The sequence below is a fragment of the Acinonyx jubatus genome, chromosome X (genome assembly GCF_027475565.1).
Source record: "Acinonyx jubatus isolate Ajub_Pintada_27869175 chromosome X, VMU_Ajub_asm_v1.0, whole genome shotgun sequence".
NCBI lineage: Eukaryota > Metazoa > Chordata > Mammalia > Carnivora > Felidae > Acinonyx > Acinonyx jubatus.
In genome coordinates, this window is record NC_069389.1 from 117,527 (window position 1) to 142,168 (window position 24,642).

At 58.9% G+C, this 24,642-nt stretch overlaps 1 protein-coding gene across 6 annotated transcripts; it reads left to right on the forward strand.

The window, feature by feature from the left end:
* Positions 1-1,172: 1,172 nt before the first annotated feature.
* On the forward strand, positions 1,173-24,210 carry PLCXD1 (phosphatidylinositol specific phospholipase C X domain containing 1). Of its 6 annotated transcripts, none has more exons than XM_027052891.2 (7): positions 1,174-1,294; positions 5,646-5,783; positions 10,270-10,406; positions 13,732-13,860; positions 14,773-14,928; positions 17,067-17,250; positions 22,873-24,210. In XM_027052891.2, the coding sequence occupies exons 2-7, from the start codon at positions 5,666-5,668 to the stop codon at positions 23,109-23,111; spliced, it is 963 nt and encodes a 320-aa protein (XP_026908692.1). In that variant the 5' UTR covers positions 1,174-1,294; positions 5,646-5,665; the 3' UTR covers positions 23,112-24,210. The 6 variants fall into 6 exon arrangements, with proteins under 6 accessions (XP_053057954.1, XP_026908692.1, XP_053057955.1 ...); XM_053201980.1 differs by having other exon boundaries at positions 1,203-1,294; positions 5,646-5,677; XM_053201977.1 differs by lacking the exon at positions 1,174-1,294 and adding an exon at positions 1,567-1,591.
* Positions 24,211-24,642: the final 432 nt, after the last annotated feature.

Here is a 24,642-nt window from a genome sequence, read left to right on the forward strand (position 1 = left end):
GAAGGGAGGGGGAGGGGAGAGGAGGGAGAGGAGGGAAGGGGGGAAGAAAGGAGGAGGGACGAGAAGGAGGGGGAGGGGGGAAGAGAGAGAGGAGGGGGGAGGGGAAGATGAGGGAGGCGAAGGGAGGGAGGGGGAGGGAGGGGAGGGGAGAAGAGAGGGCGGAGGGAGGAGGGGAAAGAAGGGGGAGGGGGGCAGGAGGAGGAGGAGGCAGGGACCGCGGGCGCGGAAAGAGGCGCCGCGGGGCTGCTGGGCGGGGAGCCCCTGAGGCAGCGCCCGGCACCCCCCCCCCCTTCCCCCGCCCCGGCCCCAGTAGCCGGACTGCGCTGCGGGCGGAGGGCGCAGGGGGCAGTCGCGCGGGGTTCCGCCGCACACGTTGGGCTGTCCTGTGCGCGCTCTGGGTCCCGGCTGGCCTCGGCCAGGCAGGGCAGAGCCCGCACCAGGCGCACGTGCGGAGCGCCCCGCGCCCAGGAGCCGACGGGACGAGGCTCCGGGTCACCGGGGTCAGCGTCAGGGTGGGTGGGTCTGCAGGTGTGCACGTGCCCTGGAATGCGCCTCCGCCCACGCGGACGGAGGCCACACGCCCTGGCCCGGCCGGGACCGGGACAAGAGCCACTCAGGCCAGAGGGCCACACACTTCAGTAAAGGCCGCGGTCGGATTGCAGACCAACGTCCTCAGAGATCACAGGCGCCGAGGCCATGAGGCCATCCGAGCTCTGATGAAAGTCCTGTTTGCTCTGGGCCTGGGGTCCAGAGTGACCGGAACAGCAGCCAAAGCACGGCCAGACGCTCAGGATGTCCTCCCATCCTGTACCCTGACCCTGACCCCGTGGTCACACTCCGGACACCCTCCTGTCCCTGACCACTGACCGCTGGCCCCGTGGTCACACTCAGGACACCCTCCTGTCCCTGTCCCCTGACGCTGACCCCGTGGTCACACTCCGGACACCCTCCTGTCCCTGACCACTGACCGCTGGCCCCGCGGGTCCCCTCAGGACACCTTCCCGTCCTCTGGGAGGGTCTGGTCCCTGCAGGTGGGGCTGCCCGGGACGTATGGGGCACGCCCCCCTCCCACCGCGCCCTGCTCTCCCCGCTCGGGTCCTGCTAGGACGTACGGGGTGCAGCCTGGGGCCCGTGTGGGGTTGGGCGTGACTGTCTGGAGGCGGCCCCTCCTCCTCGCGGGGGCGGGGGTTCCCGGCGTCCAATGGCGAGGCCAGAGCATTTTAGGAAGTGCTTGACTTCGCTGCTGGGGGAAGGCGCCTCGCCGGAAAGTCCGCTGGCGAGTCTGCGGCGCGCGGTGAGTGCCTCCGGGCGGGTGGCGGGTCCCTGAGGGGACAGTGGGGACAGGTGGGGACGGGGTGGGGGGTCCCGACCTGGGGCTCGGGCGGGGCGCGTCTTGTACTCAGGCCTCTCCGGAAAGTCCGCTGGACAGTCTGCGGCGCGCGGTGAGCGCCTCTGGGCGAGTCGCGCGTCCCTGCGGGGGACAGTGGGGACAGGTGGGGACGGGGTGGGGGGTCCCGGCCTGGGGCTCGGGCGGGGCGCGTCCTGGGCTCAGGCCTCGCCGGAAAGCCCGCTGGAGAGTCTGCGGCGCGCGGTGAGCGCCTCCGGGCGGGTCGCGGGTCCCTGCGGAGACAGTGGGGACAGGTGGGGACAGCCGGGGGGGGGGGGCGGGGGGGTCCCGGCCTGGGGCGGGGGAGGGGCACGGCACGTCCTCCGGACCGGATGGAAGGGTTAGCAAGAGGGGCCGCCACAGGCTCGACTCCAGGCTCCGCGGCCGCGGGAACTCGCCGTGGTCAGCGCTGACCCGCTCCGGGGTGGTGAGGGCGGCAGGTGCCGGTGCGTCCTCAGACCCTGCTCTGCCGCTGGCGCAGGACTTAGCGCCCCAGGTGTCATCGCGGGTCCTTGGGGCTGGGGCAGAGCCTGCGTGCGCGCGCAGGCGGGCCGGGGAGCGTTGGGGACCGTGAACGGGACAGAATGTCACGCGGGTTTGCAGGCGGCACGTCCGTCCTTTTATTCACCTAAGGAGCTATTTCCTGAGTGCGACTGTCGCCAGCCACCACCTCCGGATGCGCCGCGTGGACACGGAGCCACCTCCCCGAAGGCTCACGAGTGGGAGGCTGCTGTGTCTCACCTGCTTGGGCCGGGAGCCTGCAAACCTGCCCTCACCCGGTTTTGTGCAATCAACCCCCTCCTTCCCAGGGCACGCCGGAGCCCTGCCTTGATGTGATCAGAGAGGGTGGAGGCTGTCCAGCTGTCGAGGGGCTGGGCTCCGGAGAGGACATGGGGTGCTGGGGCGCCCAGGAGCTCTCACAGGGGCTGGGGTCGGCGGAGGGGACTCAGAGTGCTGGTGCTCCCAGGACCTTCCCAGGGGCTGGGCTCACCGGAAGGGACTCGAGGTGTGGGGGATCCCAGACCTCTCCCAGGGGCTGGGCTCAGCAGAGGGGACTCGGGGTGCTGGGGCGCCCAGGACCTTCCCAGGGGCTGGGCTCGGCTGAGGGGACTCGGGGTGCTGGGGATCCCAGACCTCTCCCAGGGGCTGGGCTCAGCAGAGGGGACTCGGGGTGCTGGTGCTCCCAGGACCTTCCCAGGGGCTGGGCTCAGCGGAGGGGCTCAGGGTGCTGGGGATCCCAGACCTCTCCCAGGGGCTGGGCTTTGGAGAGGACTCGGGGTGCCGGGTGCCCAGGATGTCTCCCAGGGGCTGGGGTCGACAGAGGGGACTCGGGGTGCTGGTGCTCCCAGGACCTTCCCCAGGGGCTGGGCTTGGCGGAGGGGACTTGGGGTGCTGATGCTCCCAGACTTCTCCCAGGGGCTGGGGTCGGTGGAGGGGACTCGGGGTGCTGGAGCTCCCAGGATGTCTCCCAGGGGCTGGGCTTAGCGGAGGGGGCTCGGGGTGCTGGTGCTCCCAGGAACTCTCGCAGGGGCTAGGCTTGGTGGAGGGGACTGGGAGTTTTGGTGCTCCCAGGACCTTCCCCTGGGGCTGGGCTCCAGAGAGGACTCGGGGTGCTGGTGCTCCCATGACCTTCCCCAGGGGCTGGGCTCGGCGGAGGGGACTCGGGGGGGCTGGGGCGCCAAGGAGCCCTCCCAGGTGCAGGGGCAGAGGCATCTCTTCAGGTGGACATTTCACATCTACATGGAAACTGCCTTCACGCAGACAAACTAGTGCCCCGTTGGGCAGTTTCTCTGGGGTCTGTTGCTCCCTCCAGCTGGTAGGAACCCTAATGCCCAGGGGCACATTCTGGGGGAGGGGGTGTGTTTCGTTACCTGTCAGCTGAAACTCACAGAGTGGTTTTCCTTGGAAGCAAAATGGTGAGCCCCTGGCAGATCTCAGGGTTCACCCAAGGTGCCTCTTCCTGGGGCCATTGAGACGTGGGCCCTGCTGGGATGGGACTGGGGAGGGCTCAATTGGGTGGGACAAGGCCCCCCGGGCGGCAGCTGGGAGAGGCATAGCCACAGCCCCTGCTCTGTGTGTCCTAGCTGGGGCTGACCACACTCCCAGATGAGGTCCAGCCGACACATATAGGGGGTCCTGAGGCTGGGGCTACATGGTCCCCGGTCTGCCCACTTTCCAGACACCTGCATGGCCGGAGGGCAGGCGGTGGCCCATCTGCCCCTGGATGGCACAGTGCCTTGAGCAATGTCTCCTGTGTGCACAGGCCAGCCCCAGACCACCTGGATGCTTGCCACCCCCCGCGGGAGGGCCGGGGTCCCACACTCACTCCTGCAGGGACACTGATGGACTGGGTGTGAGCTGGGAGAGCCCTGGGACCCACCATGAGGGAAGATGGATGGCAGGGGTGCTAGCTCTAGGACCCTCTTATGGACGGGGGGTAGGGTTAGGGTTAGGGATCAGGCTTTTGTATGCTGAGGCAGAATGAGAATCAATACTGTACTGTTGGCTGTTGGTGCACTCGACACAGTGTAGACAAGGAACAAATTTTTTCTAACCTCTTAGATTCTGGGACCAAGACCTGCAAATTAAAATGACAAAGAGGGGGGCGCCTGGGTGGCTCAGTCAGTTAAGCATCCGACTTCAGCTCAGGTCATGATCTCAGTCTGTGAGTTCAAGCCCCGCGTCAGGCTGTGTGCTGACAGCTCAGAGCCTGGAGCTTGCTTCAGATTCTGTGTCTCCCTCTCTCTCTGCCCCTCCCCTGCTCATGCTCTGTCTCTCTCTGTATCAAAAATAAATAAAAACTTTAAAAAAAATATTTTAAAATGACAAAGAGGGGCCCCTGTGTGGCTCAGTCGATTGAGCATCAGCTTATGTCACAATTTCCTGGTTTGTGAGTTTGAGCCTCGCATCAGGCTCTGCCTTGACAGTGTGAATCCTGCTTGTGATTCTCTCTCTGTCTCTCTCTCTCTCTCCCTCTCAAAATAAATTAAATAAACTTAAAAATAAAATTAGATAAGATGACCACAGAGGGGAGCATCTGGCTGGCTCAGTCAGTGGAGCATGCCTTCTGGACCCCAGAGTCGTTGGTTCAAGCCCCATGTCGGGTGCACAGCTTATGTTATAGATAAACAAACAAACAAACAAATAAATAAATAAATGAAATGACAGAAGACAGATGGACAGGGGACAGGGTTTATTCTGGATGTTTGTAGAGGCCTTCCCAGAAGAGGAGTGGACCCAGGGAGACAGTTGGACGTTAGGCCTTATCTGCCATTTCACCAAAGGTTGATGAATTTGTGTGGAATTGACAAGCCAGAGTGAAAGGGCTGGGGGTTGTAGGGACCCTAAATCCCAAGAAGGTAGCCGGCTAGGGGAGGCTAAGGGCAGGGTCAGTGTTACTCCTTGAGGCTAGTTGTGCAGACCTAAGGGGGGTGCCCTCCCCTTCCGGGTACAGGGGATGGAAGGGGACGGCTGTACAGAGGGAAATTTATACCTGCTTGCAGGCGAGGGTTAGGGTTAGGGTTAGGGTTAGACGAGGAGGGAGGAGAGTTTTTCTTGTTTCTGCTTTTCTTCAGTCTTCTTCCACTCAAAATAACCCTTAGGGTGAAGTGGCTTATTTCCAGGGAAACCAAGTCTGACCCCCTCACTGTGTGTACAGAGCTTCCACGACTGGGGACGTGCTGGGGGAAGAGGCCACGTGGGAATCTGGTGGCGGGTCACAGCTCAACCCAGGATGGGCTCCTGTCTTTGGGGCTCCTTTTCTGGGCAGGCGATGTCCTGTGCCCACCTCGTCGGCTTATCCTGAGAGTAAATTACACCCCATGCGTGTTCATCACCTGGCAGATGCTGGGAAGACAGTGGCCAGGGCCGTAGGTTAAGGACCAGGAGACACCTCCTCCTCTCCCCTAGCCCCAGACGTCTCCCCATTGCTTCTAAGGGAGCGCTGGCTTCCGTGGGAACAGATCTCAGATTCCCTGCACCACAGCCCAGCACCCCAACCCAAGGAGGCAGAGGGCAGGGTGCTGACCTGGGCCCCCAAGGCACCACCACCCCCAGGATTGAACCCCTGCAGCCACAGACCTGGCCGACTGGCGTGTGAGCCCCTCTGCGCGGCGGGGGTGGCGGGGTGGAGGGATTAGCGCAAGACTGGAGCAGGGGGCACCGGCAGGGGGTAGGATGCACGCTTTGCCAGCGCCCCCCAGGAGAGTGGCTCTGGGCCCTTTGGTTTAGGTCAGCAAAACTTTGTTTCCTTCCTCAGGTCGCACCGAGTGGCCCCTGATGGGCGGACAGGTAAGCGCTTCTGGCAACTTCCAGGGCTGCGGCACAAATGCAGACTGGATGTCAGCGCTGTGCCCCCTGCTCTGGGATGTGCCTCTGCACCACCTGTCCATCCCAGGTGAGGGCTTCTGCGTCCCCCAGGGGTGCGGCCGGCCATGGGGTGGGGCCTGAGTGCACGGAAACCGCAGGAACCATGCACGCATGCACGCAGTATAGGCACACACACGCACGCACACAACACAGACGCTCATGCGTGCACACACATGCACATAAGACAGACACATGTGTACACATGCATGCACACAGTACAGGCACACACATATGCACACAATATAGGCACACGCACACACGCACACAACACAGACACTCATGCGTGCACACAGTACAGGCACACACGCATGCACACAATACAGCACACATACACATGCACACATGCACGCACACATGTATGGACACAAGACAGACACACATGCACACAGAAACAGGCACGCGTGTGCACACATGCACACACATGTACACAGACACGCACGCATGCACACAATATGGACACACATGCATGCACACACACGCAGACAGTACAGGCACACGCATGTGGGAACATGATACAGACACACATGCGTGCACACACATGCACATAAGACAGACACATGTGTACACATGCATGCACACAGTACAGGCACACACATACGCACACAATATGGACACATGCATGCACACAATACAGGCACACATGTGCACACAATACAGCACACATACACATACACACATGCACGCACACACGTATGGACACAAGATAGACACACATACACATGCACAGAAACAGGCACGTGTGTGCACACATGCACACACATGTACACAGACACACACTCATGCACACAATAGGGACACACATGCGTGCACACACACGCAGACAGTACAGGCACACACATGCATGAACACGATACAGACACACATGCGTGCACACACATGCACATAAGACAGACACATGTGTACACATGCATGCACACAGTACAGGCACACACATGTGCACACAATATGGACACACATGCATGCACACAATACAGGCACACACGTGCACACAATATAGGCACACACGCACACAATACAGACACGCAGAGGTGCACACACGCACACAATGCAGTCACACATATACACACACGTGCACACAATACAGGCACACACACACATGGATGCGATACAGACACATGTACACCTGATACAGGCACACATACGCATGCACACACATGTACACACAGACACACAGGCACACACACACCACATGCACACACATGCACCAAATGACCGTCTTCCCTTCTCCGTCTCCTTCATTCTGATGTGGCCCAGCAGGCACGTGCACAGTCCCAGGGAGTGTGGCTGAGGGGAGATGTGATGGCATAGGGATTTGGGGTACTGCTCCCCCTCCAGTCTGTCCCTCTGTGTAGGGAACCCACTAGCCCTTCAGCTGTAAGGACCGAGCACTGCGTTCCTGCGGGGCACCTCGAGCCGCCAGCTGGCCGTGAGCCATCCCTATCACAGGACCTATGGGACCCTAGTTATGGTGAGGCCAGAGCAGCTGGCTGGCAGGTCAGGCTCAGTCGAGGAGGGCTGGGAGTGCAGGGGAGGGAGACAGGGGCAGAGGGGCAGCAGGGACAGAACCCCCCCTCTGGGGACAGAACCCTCCCCTCTGAGAACAGAAGCCCCCCTCTGGGGACAGAGTCCCCCCCCCCCGGGAACAGAACACCCCTCTGGGAAAAGAGCCCCCCCTCTCTGGGGACAGAACCCCCCTCCTGGGGACAGAACCCCTCTCTCCGGGACGCCTGCCAGGCCTGCGCGGGGCACGACCTGGTGACCCTGAGTCCTGCTGGGCTCTGTCTGGGCCCTTGCGGCCTCAGTGGCCCCGGAAGCAGTGGCCGCCGCTCCCCACTGATGAGCATGTGGGCATTACCAGCCTTTTGTTTTTGCAAAAACGAAGGGCTATAGTGGACCCACTCCGTGTCTCCACGTCCGTGCACGTGCGGTGTCTGCAGATCCTCCCTCAAAAATAAGCAGGTTTCTCACCTGGGTACATTTTTGTGGTTTTTCAGATTGAGCCACGTTTTCACCCTGTCCTAGCACTTTCCTTTGGGATTTTACGAAGACTTCTCAAAAACGTTTAAATTCTTGATTCGAATGCAGTTTCTCTTGATGGGGCAGGACCCAGTCTGGTTATTTCCCAGATGGCTGTCTGTTGTTTGTCAGCTGGACTCCCACAGTGGCCCGAGTCCCAACACCTGAATGACTTCACAGACGAGAGAGAGTCCCTGGGGGTCAGGCTGTGTCCCCGCTGGGCCCGAGGGGTGACCACACAAACCCGATTCTAGGCACTGACCAGTGCCTACAAATTCACGTCCCGCATAGCCTCAGAACGGGGCCTTATGTGGAAATAGGGTGTTTGCCGATGTCAGTAAGTGAAGGATCTGAGATGAGCCCATCCTGGGTCAGGGTGGCCCTGAATCCAATGGCAAGTGTCCTTGTAGGACACAGAAGGGGAGACACAGACACAGAGGAGAAGCCATGTGAAGACAGAGGCAGAGATGAGGAGGACAGGCCCACGAGCCCAGGGACCCCTGGAGCCCCAGAAGCAGGAAGAACCGTCTGCTGGAGCCTCTGGAGGGACTTTGGTCCCGCCCCCTTGGATCTCAGTGGTCCTGACTTCTGGCCGCCAAAGCTGGGATACAATTAATTTTTGTTCTTTGAAGCCTCCCACTTTGTAAGGGAGCCACAAAAAACTCATATAGCCAATACATAATAATTGCAGACAAATGCAAACGTGTAAGTTAAAAAAAATTACATTCTCTGTGACGTATATAGATTTGCCTGCAGTTTGTAGTTCTATATTATAATATATATGTGAATCCATTTACATATAGGGATAATCCATTTTTATATATAAAGATATATACTATAAACGAAAAGAAGGCCCAACTGTACAATTTTTGATCTACGTTTTCACTTAGCATAATGTTGTCTGCATTTTCTGTATCGGCACATATGGAGCCGCAGTATCGTCTTCCTGGCTGTGTGCCCTCCGCTGACATTCGTATAGGAGTGTATGTAAGTGAGGACTGTCACTGGGCGTGGGGACCGTCCACTTCCCCATCGCAAGCTTCTCCAGGCGCATCCTGAGTCTTGGACTCTTGACCAGGTGGTGGGAGGGGATCCCTCCCACTGCCCTCTGCCTTCATGTCATGCCCTATGGCCACGCCCCCGTCATCGGTGTCAGGAACCCCTGGCCACACCCACGTGCTCTAGGAGAGAGGTGTCACTGTGCTCTCACTCCCTGGTGATCACATCACAGGGTTTCCAGTTTGCCCTGGGGCCATTTTCCTTGTGGGAGGCGGTTTCCGGGTGGTTTCAGGGGATCTGCAGGGAACTCTTCTGGGACGAACAGCCACCAAGGGCCCAGGGCATGCCCTTCTTCAGGCCCGTCCCCTCCCCTCCGTGCCCCGCAGAAGCAGGTGGCCTCTGGGGAACGTGTGGGAGAGTAGCTCCCTTAGGGGTCAGATCCGGGGAGCGGGGGCAGCTGTGGGCGGTAGGGGACGCCCCAGCACCACAGGTGAAAGGGCCCCTAGTCCCCAAGGTGCCGTATCCAGGTGGCTGTGAAAGTGTCCTGGGGCCGCTGTAACAAAGGGCCACAATCTGTGTGGTTCCAAACAGCTGTGTGAACTCACAGCTCTGGGGCCAGAAATCTGCAAGGGTGTGACCTTTCAGTGCCCACAGGCCGGGCTCCTTCTGGAAGCCCCAGGGAGAATCCCTTTCTCTTTTCTCTGCTGCCTCCAGCCTCCGTCTTCTCCTTTCATACGTTTGCGTTCGGGATTGTCCTCAGAAAGATTTCCTGGCACATTCCGACAGAGCAGGACGGCTTCGTTTTTCCAGCTAAGCCTGTAAACATCGTGGGTTCCGCTGGATGGGACACAGGGCCCAGGAACCTCTCCCGATCTCGGTGCTCACTGATTTTGTCCAGCGAGCAGATCGCCTCCGTTATAACACCTTAGATGCGCAAAACCGCGTCCATCTTTGAAGTCAGCGCTCTGATGCGTTGATCTGTGGAATCGGCAGCACCGGGTCTCAGCGATTCCGGCAGCTTCGCTTATTTACACGTATTTGTGCTTATTTACACGGACATCCCTGTACAACATGCGAACGTTCGCACCCAGTAAACGTGCCCCTTTCTTCTTCAAGAGTTTCTGGAAAACCTTCACGGACGTCAGTGCGGACGGACATGGGGGTGTTTCTCCAGGTCAGGGGGGCACGTTGGTGGCTGTGCTGGATGAGGATCACTTGGCGTGGGAAGGTCCCCGAAACCAGGGGCGGTGTTCCCCGCGAGGAACCGCGTGGTGTCATGTGGCATCTCCTCTGTGTCTGTGTCTCTCCTCTTGTGTCCCTTAAAAGGACACCCAGGTTTAGGGCCACCCTGGTCCTGGACGACCCTGTCCCATCGGCACGGTGGGCATGAGTTTGGGGCAGTACCCACCGCCGGGCACAGGGCGCCTGGTGGAGGGGGCTCCCGGGGCGCCCGGCGGAGGGGGCTCCCGGGTGCAAAGTCCCCTTGGGTTTGCTTGCAGGGAGTCACGACACCATGACGTACTGCTTGGACAAGAAGTCGCCCATTGCACAGAGCCAGTCCCGGCTGCTGCAGCTGCTGGGCAAGGTCCTTCCCTGCATCACACGCCCCATCGTGCTCAAGTGGTCCACCACCCAGGTGAGGGGCGCGGGGCCCTGGGGCCGGCCGATCAGTGCCATCTGCCGGGTGGGTGCCCTCCCCGGCAGGGCAAACACTACTGAAAACAGACGTCCAGCCAACCCAGCCCAGCAGCCACAAACAACGCACGTCCCCGTGTCTTTGTGAGGTGTTTGGCCGGCTGGAGGCAGGCCGCACGGGATCCCACTTCAGAGCCCCCAGTCCTGGGGAACCTCCTCTGGGCCGTGCCATTGTCTAGAGGCCTGTTTAGAGACGGGCACACGTTTGAAAAGGAGGAGAAAGAACCCACAATGACAGGTTTCTGCCCTGAATGCTCAGGGAGGGACAGGGCGGGCGGGGCCGGGTCCCCACGTCCTGAGAGGGGTCAGTCTCCTGTCTGATTGGGGTTTGCTCAAACTCCCTGCAGGCCTCTGCTCCTGGGGGTCTGAGGGCATTGTGAGCACTGGGGTGGGGGGGGGTCGTCCTGGGGTAGGGTGTACATGGAGAGGAAGGTCCGGGTGATGTGCAGTCTGAGGGTGACCTGGGGGGTCCCGGTGGGGGGTGGGGTGACCCGGAGGGTCCCGGGGGTGGGGGGGTGGGGAGAGCAGACCCAGGGTGGCCCGTGGCGTCCTGGTGGGGGGCGGGGAGAGCAGACTCAGGGAGACCCAGGGCATCCTGGTGGGGGGTGGGGTGACCCGGAGGGTCCCGGGGGGGGGGGGGGGCTGGGGAGAGCAGACCCAGGGTGACCCGGGGTGTCCTGGTGGGGGGCGGGGAGAGCAGACTCAGGGAGACCCAGGGCATCCTGGTGGGGGGTGGGGTGACCCGGAGGGTCGGGGGGGGGGGGGGTGGGGAGAGCAGACCCAGGGTGACCTGGGGCATCCCGGTGGGGGAGGGGCAGGCAGCTGGCCGTATGGCCGTCACCGCACAGTGTCAGTAAGGGAGGAGAGGCACGTGATGGTTCCAGGTTCTGGCAGCAATGCAGGACCCACCTGGGGAACAGCCCAGCCCCCCACCGCCGCTTGTGGGGGCTCAGGGGTCCGAATTCTCTGCTCCCTGGACGTGTGCATTGGAAACTCCGGGTTCCTGGAGGCCCCAGTCCCGGGCTCTGGTGCTTTGTAATCGCTGCGCAGCAGGAATTCAAGTCACGAGGGCAGCAGGAATCCCTCTGGGGACCTGCCTGTCTGGAATGTGGAGAAACCAGATTCCCTACTTGTGTGAGGTGTTTGCACTGGCCAGCCTGAAATGTCACCACAGAGCCCTGCGGGAGGGGTCAGCGGGTTCGCTGCCGTCCTGGAGATGGGGTCCCGCGGTGCTGGGGTCCCAAGATGCTGGGGTCCCACCGAGCTGGGTCCCCGCGGTGCTGGGTTCCTGGGTGGTTCTGGGTCCCATGGTGCTGGGGGCCTGTGATGCTGGGGTCCTGAGTGGTGATGGGTCCCAGCAGTGCTGGGGTCCTGGACGGTGCTGGGGTCCCACGGTGCTGGGGGCATGCAGTGCTGGGGTCCTGGGTGCTGGGTCCCCACAGTGCTAGCATCCTGGGTGCTGGGTCCCCACAGTGCCATGTCCCACGGTTCTGGGGTCCCCACAGTGTTGGGTCTCTCGGTGCTGGGGTCTCATGGTGCTGGGTCCCCACGGTGCTGGGTCCTACGTGGTGGTGGGGTCCCGTGGTGCTAGGGTCCTGAGTGGTGATGGGTCCCAGCAGTGCTGGGGTCCTGGACAGTGCTGGGTCCCCACAGGGCTGGGTCTCTCAGTGCTGGGCCCTATAGTGCTGGGGTCTCGTGGTGCTGGGTCCCATGGTGCTGGGGGCCTGTGATGCTGGGGTCCTGAGTGGCGATGGGTCCCAGCAGTGCTGGGGTCCTGGATGGTGCTGGGGTCCCACAGTGCTGGGTCTGTAAGTGCTGGGGTCTTCTTGTGCTGGGCCTTACAGTGCTGGGGTCTCGTGGTGCTGGGTCCCCGTGGTGCTGGGGTCTCATGGTGCTGGGGGCCATGAGGAGGTCTGGGTGGGGGTATGCTGTTGTAAAGTCTGGGTGCCTCCAGGGAATCGGTTGAGGAAATAACCAGAACCGCTTGTTCATAAGCACCGGCCACAGGAAAGCATATGGGGTGCGTCCACAGCCGGGAAGCTGTGCGCACCCTGAGTTTCTGCAGAACGCCCCAGGCCACACGGTGCCATCGCTAATGCACACCGTTCAAGCACCGGGGAGGGCATCATGTTAAGTTTGTAGCTCACACACCGAGGGGAAGGGGCAGGAACGCCCCATCCAGCTCCAGGGAGGTTCTCGGCCGCAGCCGCGTCCCCAGGTGTAGGCAGGGATCCGCCCTGGGCGGTCAGACCGCGCGTGTGTCCTGTGACGACCTCCTCAGATCCCGCGGCTTTACTAATACTGACACCGCGAGCACCTAGTTTACGTTCTGAAAAGACACCATACGCGTGTGAAGGGGTGTTTTACGGGAGAAAATGTGCACTTCTCAGTCCTGTCCGTCCACGACCTCAGCCCACCTGAGGCACAAGCCTGTGCCCTGGGGAGTAGCCAGCTGGGTGCTTTCCTGTCCCCGGAGTCCGGAGTCCGCTCCTGCAGAGAGCTTGGGGTCCCTGAGCGAGGGCCGACCTGGGCGTCAAGGCCCCTCGCAGGTGGTTCTGCACGGTGGGGGGAGAGGGGGGAGCGCCTGGCTGGACCTCACCCCCCCACAAACACAGTAGGGGACACGAAAGCCTCTAGGTAGCCGAGTGCTGCATGTTTCCACAGGGGGGCTCACAGGAGGGACCCTGGCTCCCTGCAGGGCCGCAAGGATGTACAAATTACTTAACTCTCGCTTTTTCCATTGTCACTTTGTGTGGGAGGGTGCGGCCTTTCCCTCCTTTACCCTCTCTGGATTGGATTCCTTCCTGCCTGTCCTCCTGCTGTTTGTGGCGTGGGGACGGTGCCCACCTCCGCTGACCCTCCTCCGCGCGTCCTGACCGCCAAGGGTGCAGGTGCGGCGCTGGGGGCCTGGCTCAGGGCTGCTGAGGCCCAGAGAGCGTTCCTTCCCGGTGCCCGCCCCGGCGAGGGGGAGGCGGGACCCTGCAGGGCAGCGCCGAAGGGGCGTGGACGGCAGGACAGGGCCTCCCCAGGCTCTGTCTGTGGCTCACCGTGGCCAGTGTCACCCGAAAGCATGTGCCCGAGTGCCAGGCGTGCGCGGCGTCCAGACCGCAGCCGGCACCTAGAACAGCTCTTGATTCGACCTCAGACAGCGTGGCCCAGAGGGGGCATCTCCGGCCGGACCGTGAGCCCTGGACGGCGGGGGGGGACAGTGAGCCGAGGCGGGAGCCCCACGGCCCCCAGCAGCGACGACGGAGCTCTGTCCACAGGTGCTGGGTGTCACGGAGCAGCTGGACGCCGGGGTGCGGTACCTGGACCTGCGGGTCGCGCACATGCCGGAGGGTTCGGAGAACAACCTGCACTTCGTGCACATGGTGTACTCGACTGCGCTGGTGGAGGTGCGGGGGGAGGGGCAGGGGGGAGGGGCGGGGTGGCGGGGGAGGGGGATGGTATACACGCCCGCGCGGGGGGGGGGGCGGAGGGGGAGGAGAAGGTGCGGGGGGGGGGGGGGGGAGAGTGGGAGGGGAGGTGGGGGGGCGGGGGGCGGGGGAGGGGGATGGTGTACTCGACTGCGCTGGTGGAGGTGTGGGGGGTGCATGGGGTCACGGGGTTGAGGAGGGGGGGCGCGGGGGAATTGGGGAGGGGAGGAGTGCGAGGTCGCGGAGGGGGGGCGGGGCGGCTGGCGCAGGGAGGGGCTCGGGTGCTGGACGGCTGCTTCGGGGAGGCCTGCACGCGGTGATGCACACCCTTGTGGGGTCCAGCCGTCCAGAGGTTACGACTCTTGACCTCCTGGGTTTTGCAAACCTGGGGCCGCTTGTCTTCCTGCCTTTGGTTGGGGCCTGGGGCGTCTTGCACTGTCTCCTCCGCCACAACCTGAGTGGCTCTGAAGTCCGAATATGAGGAGTCACCGTCTCGCTCAGCCTGACTCCCCCCTGCCGTCCAGGACGCCTGGGGCCGGGTGACACCATTCCAGGACCTCACTCCACATGCCACTTGCCGGGCTTTGCGTGTTCCCTGCACTTGCAGACTTTACATCTTTGCACACACGGTGCCCTGTGCAGTGAGGGTGCACACACATGGCCACACACACACACACACACACACACACAAGCATATGCTTCTCCCCGAGGATAATGGCTGGCAGCCCGGCAGTCGTTGGTGAGGCTGCATTGGCTATTTGTTGGCCCAGGACCCAGGCCCGTTTGCCCAGTGGGTTCTGTTTACAGAAGGCCCTTGGGCCTGTGGGAGTGTCCTCAGCTTCCTGGCCCCCCTCGCGACGATCCGACTGAGCCCCTCTCTCTCTTGTGCAGGACACCCTCACGGAGATCTCAGAGTGGCTGGAGAGCCACCCCCAGGAGGTGGTCATCCTGGCCTGCAGGGACTTCGATGGCCTGACGGACAACCTGCATGAGTACCTAGTGGCCTGTATCAACAACATCTTTGGGGACATGCTGTGTCCCCGAGGGGTAGGAAGGGCCCCTTTGGCGCAGGTGGGGGGCAGGAGTATGATTGTAGACTCCCCTGCGTGCTTGGTTCTGCTGTGCATGATGGTGAGATAATTCCGGTGCTGGGGGTGGGGGCACTGCTGGAGTGCTCTCTGTGATGCGCCCAAGGAGAAAGACCACTGCCCACCCCCCGCCCACAGTGTGCCCCGCGCACCACTGTGCCACATACACAACCTGGGAGTGCGAGGTCCAGGCGGGGACGAGGCTGGGAGTCTGAGGTCCAGGCAGGGCCGAGGCCTGTCTCCTGGGCGTGTAGACCCGTCTTCCTGCTGTGTCCTCACGCGGTCGTCCCTCTGTGCGTGTCTGTGTCTTCATCCGCCCTTCTCCAGTCCTATTGGATCAGGGCTCATCCTAATGATCTGATTTTACCTCCGTTATCTACTTCAAGACCCCACCTCCAAATACAGTCACGTTCTGGGGTATCGGGGTGAGGACTTCAACTTAAGAATTCAGAGGGGACACGGTTGAGCCCACAACACACCTAGTCTTTGTGATCCAGATAATTTGTGCCATTTGCTGGCGACGGCTGGAGTGACCCTCCCTGGGTCTCCGGGAAGCTGAAAAGTTAACTCCATATCCATTTCGGGTCCATTTTACGTCACTTTGTTGGGGCGTTTCTCCAAGTTCGTCCTATGAGCCTGGTCTGAGGCCAAAACAAGACAGTGGGGCTGCTGTGTGACCCAGGGCACCCAGGTGCTTGGGGCTTCTGAGGGAAGGTGGCAGGAGCAGCTGTTAGGGGACAGACCGCCAGGCTGAGTCTCCAGAGGGAACGTCACAGAGGGGAGACGGAAGAGGGTGGGAGGTCCACATACAAAATCACTGGTCCTTCGAGCACTGGTCCTTGTAGTAACACGTGCTTGACCTTCCTGACACACCTGGCTATTCGACGGGCAGGGACTCTGGGGGTCAGCGTGAACTCAGGGTGCTGTTGGTAACACTTCTGTCTGGGTCACAGACATTCCAGAGGCCAAGGAGCAGTTGTAGATGCTGCCTGCCCCCCCCCATGTCCCTACTACAGGCACCCCAATGATGCCACATCCCTGCGTCTCTCAGACACCCTGATAACCGACCACCGTTGCTCTCAGACACCCCGATCCTCCACCATCAGTGTCTTTCACACTCCCTGATACTCCACCATCAGTCTCTCTCACCCTGCTCTCCACCATGAGTCTCTCACACTCCCCGATACTCCACCTTCAGTCTCTCACCCTGATCTTCCACCATCAGTCTCTCTCCCACACCCAATCCTCCACCATCAGTCTCTCTCACCCTGCTCTCCACCATCAGTCCTTCACACTCCCCGATACTCCACCATCAGTCTCTCACCCCAATCCTCCACCATCAGTCTCTCTCACCCTGTTCTCCACCATTAGTCTCTCTCATACACCTGATCCTCCACCATCAGTCTCTCACCCCAATCCTCCACCATCATTCTCTCTCAGACACCCGATCCTCCACCATCAGTTTCTCATCTTCATCCTCCACCATCAGTCTCTCTTACCCCGGTCTCCACCATGAGTCTCTTATACACCTTGATCCTCCACCATCAGTCTCTCACCCCGATCCTCCACCATCAGTCTCTCTCAGACAACCAGTCCTCCACCATCAGTCTCTCACCCTCATCCTCCACCATCAGTCTCTCACACACCCCAATCCTCCGCCATCAGTCTCTCTCACCCTGTTCTCCACCACCAGTCTGTTTCATTCCCCAATCCTCCACCATCAGTCTCTCACCCCCATCCTCCACCATCAGTCTCTCACCCTCATCCTCCACCATCAGTCTCACCCCGATCCTCCACCATCAGTCTCTCTCACCCTGTTTTCCACCACCAGTCTGTTTCACTCCACAATCCTCCACCATCAGTCTCTCACCCTCCCCGATCCTCCACCATCAGTCTCTCAACCCCATCTTCCACCATCAGTCTTTCTCACCCTCTCTCCACCATCATTCTCTCTCAGACACCCTCATCCTCCACCATCAGTCTGTTTCACTCCCCAATCCTCCACCATCAGTCTCTCACCCCCATCTTCCACCATCAGTCTCTCACACTCCCCGACCAGTCTCTCTCAGGTACCCGCTACTCCTCCTTCCTCTCCAGGAGGTGCCGACATTGAACCAGCTGTGGACACGCGGCCAGCAGGTCATTCTGTCCTACGAGGAGGCGAGTGTCGTGAGCCGGCACAGGGAGCTGTGGCCTGGGATCCCCTACTGGTGGGGGGACCAGGTGAAACCCCAGGAGCTCATCCACTACCTGGAGCACATGAAGAGGTGTGGCCGCCCAGGTGAGCAGTGTGGGTCGGTCACACATGGCACCTGCAGGGCTCACACACACGTTATCGCTCACAGGTTTGCTTTCGGCTCTTAGGGAAGAACTTTAGAAGTCATGTAGCGTGTGTGTGTGCGCGCGTAACATGTATGGACTCGTGTGTGGCTGTGTGCGCACGTGTCTTACGTGGGTACGTGTACATGTGTGCACGGATGCACAGAGGTACAGATAAGTCCATACACACGACGCGGTTTGAAGTGTTGGGGTTCTGAGCCGATGGCCAAGAAAGAAAGGATTGTTGCGCTATCTCGGGTGCAAACAGGTGCTTTTATTACAGCGGGGGGGGGGGGGGACAGGACTGTGGGCGGAACGGGGTTGTGAGGGGTGACTGATACTTGGGAGGTGGGGAGGTGAAGGGAGGGAAGTTCCTGAAGGATTTCATATGCTAACGAGGACTCCGGAGGCTGGAGGCCTGGGTATTGTCAAGCTAAGGTCATTTCCCCTCTAGCAACGCATGAACTTTAAGAGGGTAGGGAGTTGCCGGAGAGATGTTTCCCTCTGAGGGTGTCAAGGGTTCGCCAATGGCCGCAGGTTATAAGGACATTTAATACGCATCTCTGCCTTTGTTTCCCACATCTTTCCCCCCTGAACAATGTTGACATTTAGATCTTTGGGTTTTCTTTTTTTAAAACGTTTATTTATTTTTGAGACCGAGAGAGACAGAGCATGAATGGGGGAGGGTCAGAGGGAGGGAGACACAGAACCCAAAACAGGCTCCAGGCTCTGAGCTGTCGGCACAGCACGGAGCCGGACGCGGGGCTCGAACTCACGGGCTGAGGGGATTCTCAGTCTCTCTCCCTGTGCCCCCTCCCCCCAACTCTCTCTCTCAATCTAGAGGTAAAAATAGAAACAAACAAAACCAAAAAACTAAAAAAAAAAAAAAAATTAGTATTTACAAAGACGTGTTGTTGAAACATAATTTTTCCCTGCAGTTACCCTCATTTGGAGAAGTAGCCAAGTCAAGACTCCTCTGTTTGTAAACCGAATCCAGTGCTAATAAACTTGGCCTAATTATTTACATCACCTCAGCAGGGATGGTGATAAGCCATACAGATTTTTCAAAATTTGCTCTGCAAATTTCGTAAGGAATCTCTCAACTGAGCCAAGCATAGCCTCTCCAGGCCAGAAGCCAAGCCAAGTACTTCCGTCAGACCTGCCTGCTGTACCTGTAGAATGGGGCCAACTCCTGGTCACGAGGTCCCCAAATATCCTGAGGTTCCTGCACCTGCCAGGAAGTGACCTGTACTCGCCTGGTGAGGCTGTTGGGAGCTCTGTGAGCAGGTACCTGGCCAACGTTTCCAACGGGCTTGATGGCTCCGTGTTTCGTAAAGTCAGCCTTAGTTCCTTAGAGCTGTCTGGTCATATGTGAGTCTACACAGGTTACTCGCAAATACGACATTCCGGAAACTTCAGGAATTTCGGGGCACCTGGGTGGCTAAGTCATTTCGGTCGGATGAGTGTCGACTCTTGATTTCGACCCTCCCCTGCTCAAGCTCGCTGGTGCAAAAAGAAAATAAACTTAAAAAAAAAAAAACACACTTTAGGAATTGCATAGCCTCCAGAATAGTTCTAGCATTTGCCCTAAGACCTATTATTTGTTTAATGATGCTTCCTGAGTCACCTAACGTACCAAAGAAGCAAATCTAATTGGTCAAAAAGACTTTATTTACAATTTAAATCTTGGGGAAGTTTGTTTAAAAAGCCTTAAAGAAGTTACAAAGCACGCGCCTTAATAGGATTACCTACCATCACAAAGTTATTTATTTAACCAAGGAGGCAATAAAAGATTCCAAAGGCAAGTGTGTAGGGTTATACAGTTATTAGCAAAACTTAGCTCTTTTAACACTGAGACTTAAGTAATCAAAGACCTGATAAACAGAAAATGTAGAAACTGGCTTGCTTGGCAGGTAACACAGAAAAAAACCCTTTGTTTACATGTTGTTATCAAAAGCAGGCTAACAATCCAAAAAAAAACGTCCTTTTTTATAACAGAGAAATCAGAATTTCAAACTTAGACCAGTGTACTTTTAAAATCCCCTCATTATGGGGTGCCTGGGTGGCTCGGTTGAGAATCCAACTCTTGGTTTCAACTCACATCATGATCTGACAGTTTGTGAGTTTGAGCCCCACATGGGGCTCTGTGCTGACAGTGTGGAGCGTGTCTCTCTCTCTCTCTCTCTCTCTCTCTCTCTCAAAATAGATAAACATAAAAAAATCCATTCATTTCAACTTTAGTCCTGACCACATACAAAATTCCTTTCCAAAGATTTCCCTTCTTAAACCCTCTACACCTTTTTTTTTCATCCAGTGTTGTTTCCCTTATTTCCATCAGGGTTAATTACATTTAGCAGCATTTTCAAAAATGTTTATTTTTGAGAAGGACTGTGAGTGGGGGAGGGACAGAGAGAGAGGAAGACAGAGAGAGGATGTGAAGCCGGCTCCAGGCTCTGTGCTAAGAGCCGTGAGCCCGATGTGGGGCTTGAACCCACGAACCGCGTGATCATGACCCGAGCCGAAGCCAGACGCTTAACCGACTGAGCCACCCGGGCGCCCCATTTAGCAGAATTTTTCGTGTTAGAAACCTTAGTCTCCAGTGGAAATTAACTGGTAACCAATTGTAAACTGTTCAGCCAGAAGTCTCTAGATGGCAGATTTATGAATCTAAAATTTAAAGCACAAATTAAATGAAAACATTTAAGCACAAAGCATGTTTTCCAGCGGATTTAAATGCCCTGAGTTTCTCTGCAGTAAGAAGCCGAAAAACCACAAACCTACGTTCAGTAATCAATCCATGCTTCAGGGCCACATCCTATTAGGGAAAGGTCTGGATGTCCAAGGAATTCAGTCCAATTTGTCATCGCAGCAAAGCTTTAAAAGTCTCGGGTCACCACAGACTTTGCAAGCTATGTTAAGAACACCCGTGAAAGCTGAGACAGAAATCAAGCATCATTTTAGGTCGTCTTTTTGCTGACCAGTTGCGACAGAGAGAACACGACCTGACCTCACCTTTAGTGAGCCCGAATAGAATAGCAGCGTGGTATCTAAGGCTCATGAGTCTAAAGACAGGTGCATCTTAAGTAAACCGACAAATTTAAATTAGCTTAAACACCGAATTATATTCTGCTTGTGTCCATTTGAAAGCCAATCAGCTTGTTCCCCACTGTCAGTTTTTCGGGGATGCGGGCAGGGATCTCTGAAGTGGGTGCTGTGAGGCCGGGGCCGGTGTTTGCTCCTTGCGGGAGGGGAGGGGGAGCCCGGGCTCCGAGCTGGGCCAGGAACCGGTGGTGGGCCAGGAACTGGACCACCCAAGGTGGTGCAAGGTGCAAAATAAGGAGGAGAGGCAAAAGAGGAGAGACACCCCAGAAGGCAGAGAAAGGGGTTCCTGATGGATTCTAAGCCTCTAAGCCTCCTGGACTCGGACAGATGAGCAGACACCGTGGGGTTTTCCACCACAGTGGACGCGTGCTGTTTTCACAGCTGCTTGGGAACATGCCAGAAAGTCCCCGTCCCGAGGCAGACTAACCACAGCTGGCTCCGTTGATGGCGGCCGTTAGCTCGGGAAATGACTTTGGGAGAAGGCCCTGCATCTATTTGACGAGGAACAGACAGGATCAGCGTCCCCTTTGCTAGGACGGCCTGGGTGCCATCAAGAGGACGCCTGTCTACATAATTATCGCAAGCGAGTTTGCTGGCCTGGGCCAGACACATCCTGCCAGAGCCGCTTAGGTCCGGGCTGATGTGGAAAATGTTGGGGTTCGGAGCCGGCAGCCCAGCAAGCATTCTCGAGACGTTTTTGGTGCAACAGGTGGCTTTATCAAAGCGCAGGGACCGGGCCGTGGGCCGGAAGTGCTGCTCTGGGATGGAGGAGAGGCTAGTTATACACTCGTGTGAGCTGGGGGCGGTGAGGTCAAGGGAAGCGCCCAGAAGGACCTTCATACGCTAAGGAAGATCAGGGATCCTCAGGGATCCTGGAGGCCCGGCTGGCGGCTGGCTTCAGGCTGCCGGTGTTTTTCCCTCTAGCGAAGCCTGAACGTTAGGACAGAGGACGTTCCCGGAGAAATCGCGGACTCGCGAGCGCTGTCCAGTGATCGTCAGTGGGCTGCAGCTTGTAAGAAATTCCATTGTGTCTGCGTTTCCTTTTTGCTTTAATTCCCCGCGTCACGTACACACGCACGACGCACGTACGCACATCCACGAGACATCTACGTGTGTGGATGTACGTGGACACGCACCTGTGGTATCGCTAGCGAGGTGCGGAGACTCGGGTCTACAGCCTGCCCCAGCTCTGCGCTGCAGGTGTGCGACACGCGTCGTGGGCAGTGTGCTGTGCTCGCACCCACACGCGCGGTACAGACTCCCACGCGTGCTGCACGCGCGCCCACACGCACTCCACACACTCTCCACAAGCATCCACACGCACTCACACGCTCTACGTGCACCCCACGAGGTCTACACGCACCCACACGCGCGCCACACGCACCCACAGACGCTCTAGACGCACCCATGCGCTCCACACGCAGTCTACACGCACCCACACGTCTAAATGCACCCACATGCGCTCTGCACACACCACGCACACACGCACTCTACACACACCACGCACCCACACGCTCTTCACACGCACCTACACGCGCTTCACACACACCCACATGTCCTCTACACACACCCACAGACGCTCTAGACGCACCCACACGTCTACACGCACCCACACGCGCTCTACACACACACAGGCTCCACACACACCCACACGCGCTCCGAGCATGCCTCCTGCTCGCCCTGTCATGCCTCTGTGTGCTCACAAACCTGTTTCAGAAGCCATGTTGTAACCCGAGAGACGGACATAAGGCCCGGCCCCAAGGCCACCCGAAAAGCAGGTTGTGACGTGGTATCTCGCGCTCTCGTGTTTCTCCGGTTGACAAGCGTGCACTCTGAGGGTTAGAAGGAAAACCGTCAGGGAGACACCAAAAGTCTGACTGTGGCCGCCTGCCAAGTCGCCTGTGGTGGGAGTGGGGGGCTCTCAGACCTTTGTCCAGGGGTTCCCACCCACACAGGTGCTGAGCCCCTCCCAGAGATTCTGCGATGTGTCTGAGGATTCTGGGCCACCCCCCCCCCGAAATCCACTGGCTGACACGCGGTGTGTGAGTGTCCATTTGCCGCTGTGACAAATAGTGGTTACTGTGTCCACCACACAGGAGTGGGACATACACGTCGCTGGGGACATTATTCCGTCCAGCACATGGGACATCTCTGGGGACATTCGTGTGTCCGCCGTTCAGGGTCAAGGGGTGGACGTCTGTGGGGACATCAGTGTGTCCGTCATGTTGGGGGTCGGGGCATGGTCATCTCTGGGGATGTTATTCCGTCCACCACACGGGAATCAAGACATGCACATCCCTGCGGACATTATCTGTCCCCATGCTGGGTGGCAGGAGTCTGGCACTGATGTGGACACGTGTGTCCCCGCCGTCGGAACCCTAATCTGCACGCGGCTCTGAGAGTCTGTGTTCAGAAGCGTGTGGACACGAGGGCGGGGGAGCCTGACGGCCGTGGCACCAGCTTCCTCTCCTTCCTGTTCCAGGCGGGCTGTTCGTGGCGGGCATCAACCTGACAGAGAACCTGATGTACATCCTGGCGCACCCAACCGAGTCCTTGGAGAAGATGACGCTCCCCAACCTGCCGTACCTGCGCGCGTGGGTGCGTGAGCAGTGCCCTGGGCCAGGCGTGCGGTGCACCAACATCATCGCGGGGGACTTCATCGGGGCGGACACGTTTGTCAGCGACGTCATCAGGCTCAACGACAAGCTGCTGCGATGCTGACATGGAGCACGGGCACGGGGGGGAGGGGGGGTCGCGGGGCAGGGTCCACCTTCCCCCATCTACGGAGCGCCCCCCGCGGGTGACACCCAGCCTCGCGGCTCCTGGGGGCGGGAGTGGGAAGCACACACTGGTGATCAGCAGAGACGTGTGGTCGAATCCTCAGAGGAAGAAGGACCCGGAACCTGGGATCTGCTTCTTCAGGTTTAGCAGCAGCTGTGGCTTCCGTGGGCGGGTGCCGTGGCTGCCGTGGGGCATCCCCTCACCTGGGGCTGTGGCGGCAGCAGGATGACCTATGACACTTTCCCAGAGCTGCATAAAGCCCAAAAGTACCGCGTCTGTGGGGTAGGGACTGGGCATGTCCGATCCACGGAGAAAACCACTAAAACGGGGAAGAGATACTGTTGTTTCCGATGAAACCACCGCACGTTTGCTTGTCCCCAGGCCACGGTTCCTGGGGCTGCTTCTCTGGCTTTTCCGACAGGGATGGAAGGAGCAGAGGGCCCTCGAAGGAGGTGTTTGGCACTCACTCCCTCACTTTCCAGACGCCTCCCTGGTGCTCTCTTCGAGCCAGTGTGGGCCCGCACGCGTGACGGGCAGCTGGGTGCCCACCCTGGGCGCTGCCGTGGCATCCCGGGGCCCGCCGGGAGGCCACCTTCAGGCATCCCCGGAAATTAGGCCAAGCGGTGCTGGGGTTTCCCCTGTCTGGCACACGTGCCACTCCTCTCCCAGGACCACGTTGGGCAGTGGTCAGTTTTCCAACATCCTTGTTCTGTGGCTTCTTAGGGTCTGTCTGTCCGTCTGTCTGTCTCTATTTGCCCAAGATGAGAACTCTATTTTGTTCTTTTCTCTGTTCGTGGTGCTCTGGCGTCTGGGGGCCTTGCGGCTCCCCCCCTCAGGGCTAGCGGATTCCTAATCAGAGACAGCAACCACGGGCTCGGGAGCACACGCTATATGCGAGCAAAGCAACGCCATCATCCAGCCTGCGCTTGCCAAGCCCACATACATGGGCTTCCAGCCGACCCCTGAGCTGACACGGGCACGCACTGGAGACACTGTGGGTTTCGGTCCAGCGAAACTGCAATAAAGTGCGTCAGACGAATTGTTTGGTTTCCCGGGACATACAAAAGTTGTGTGTTGACGAAGTAGTCTAAAACCACGCACCGATCGCATGGTGTCCAGAAAAACAGTGCTTGTGCCTTCACTGAAACATACCGTATCGCTCAAAAAAAAAAAAAAGTGCTAACCATCCCCTGAGATGTCGGTGAGTGCCCGCCACCGGGCAGAGATCACCTTAACGACACGGTCATAAGGAAAACGTGGGAAACATGGCGAGAATGACCAACCTGGGGCGCAGACACAGGAAGTGAGGGGATGTGGTTGTTAAAGTGGGGCCGGCAGTCTGGCAAGGCACTTTAGGTTTGTGCAACATGTGGTGTCTAGGAAGAACCACGGTGGGGGGGGGGGGGCGCCGGTGTCCCGCTGTCACGTTTGCCTATCCCACGGAAACTGCGTGGCCTCATGCAAATTTCTG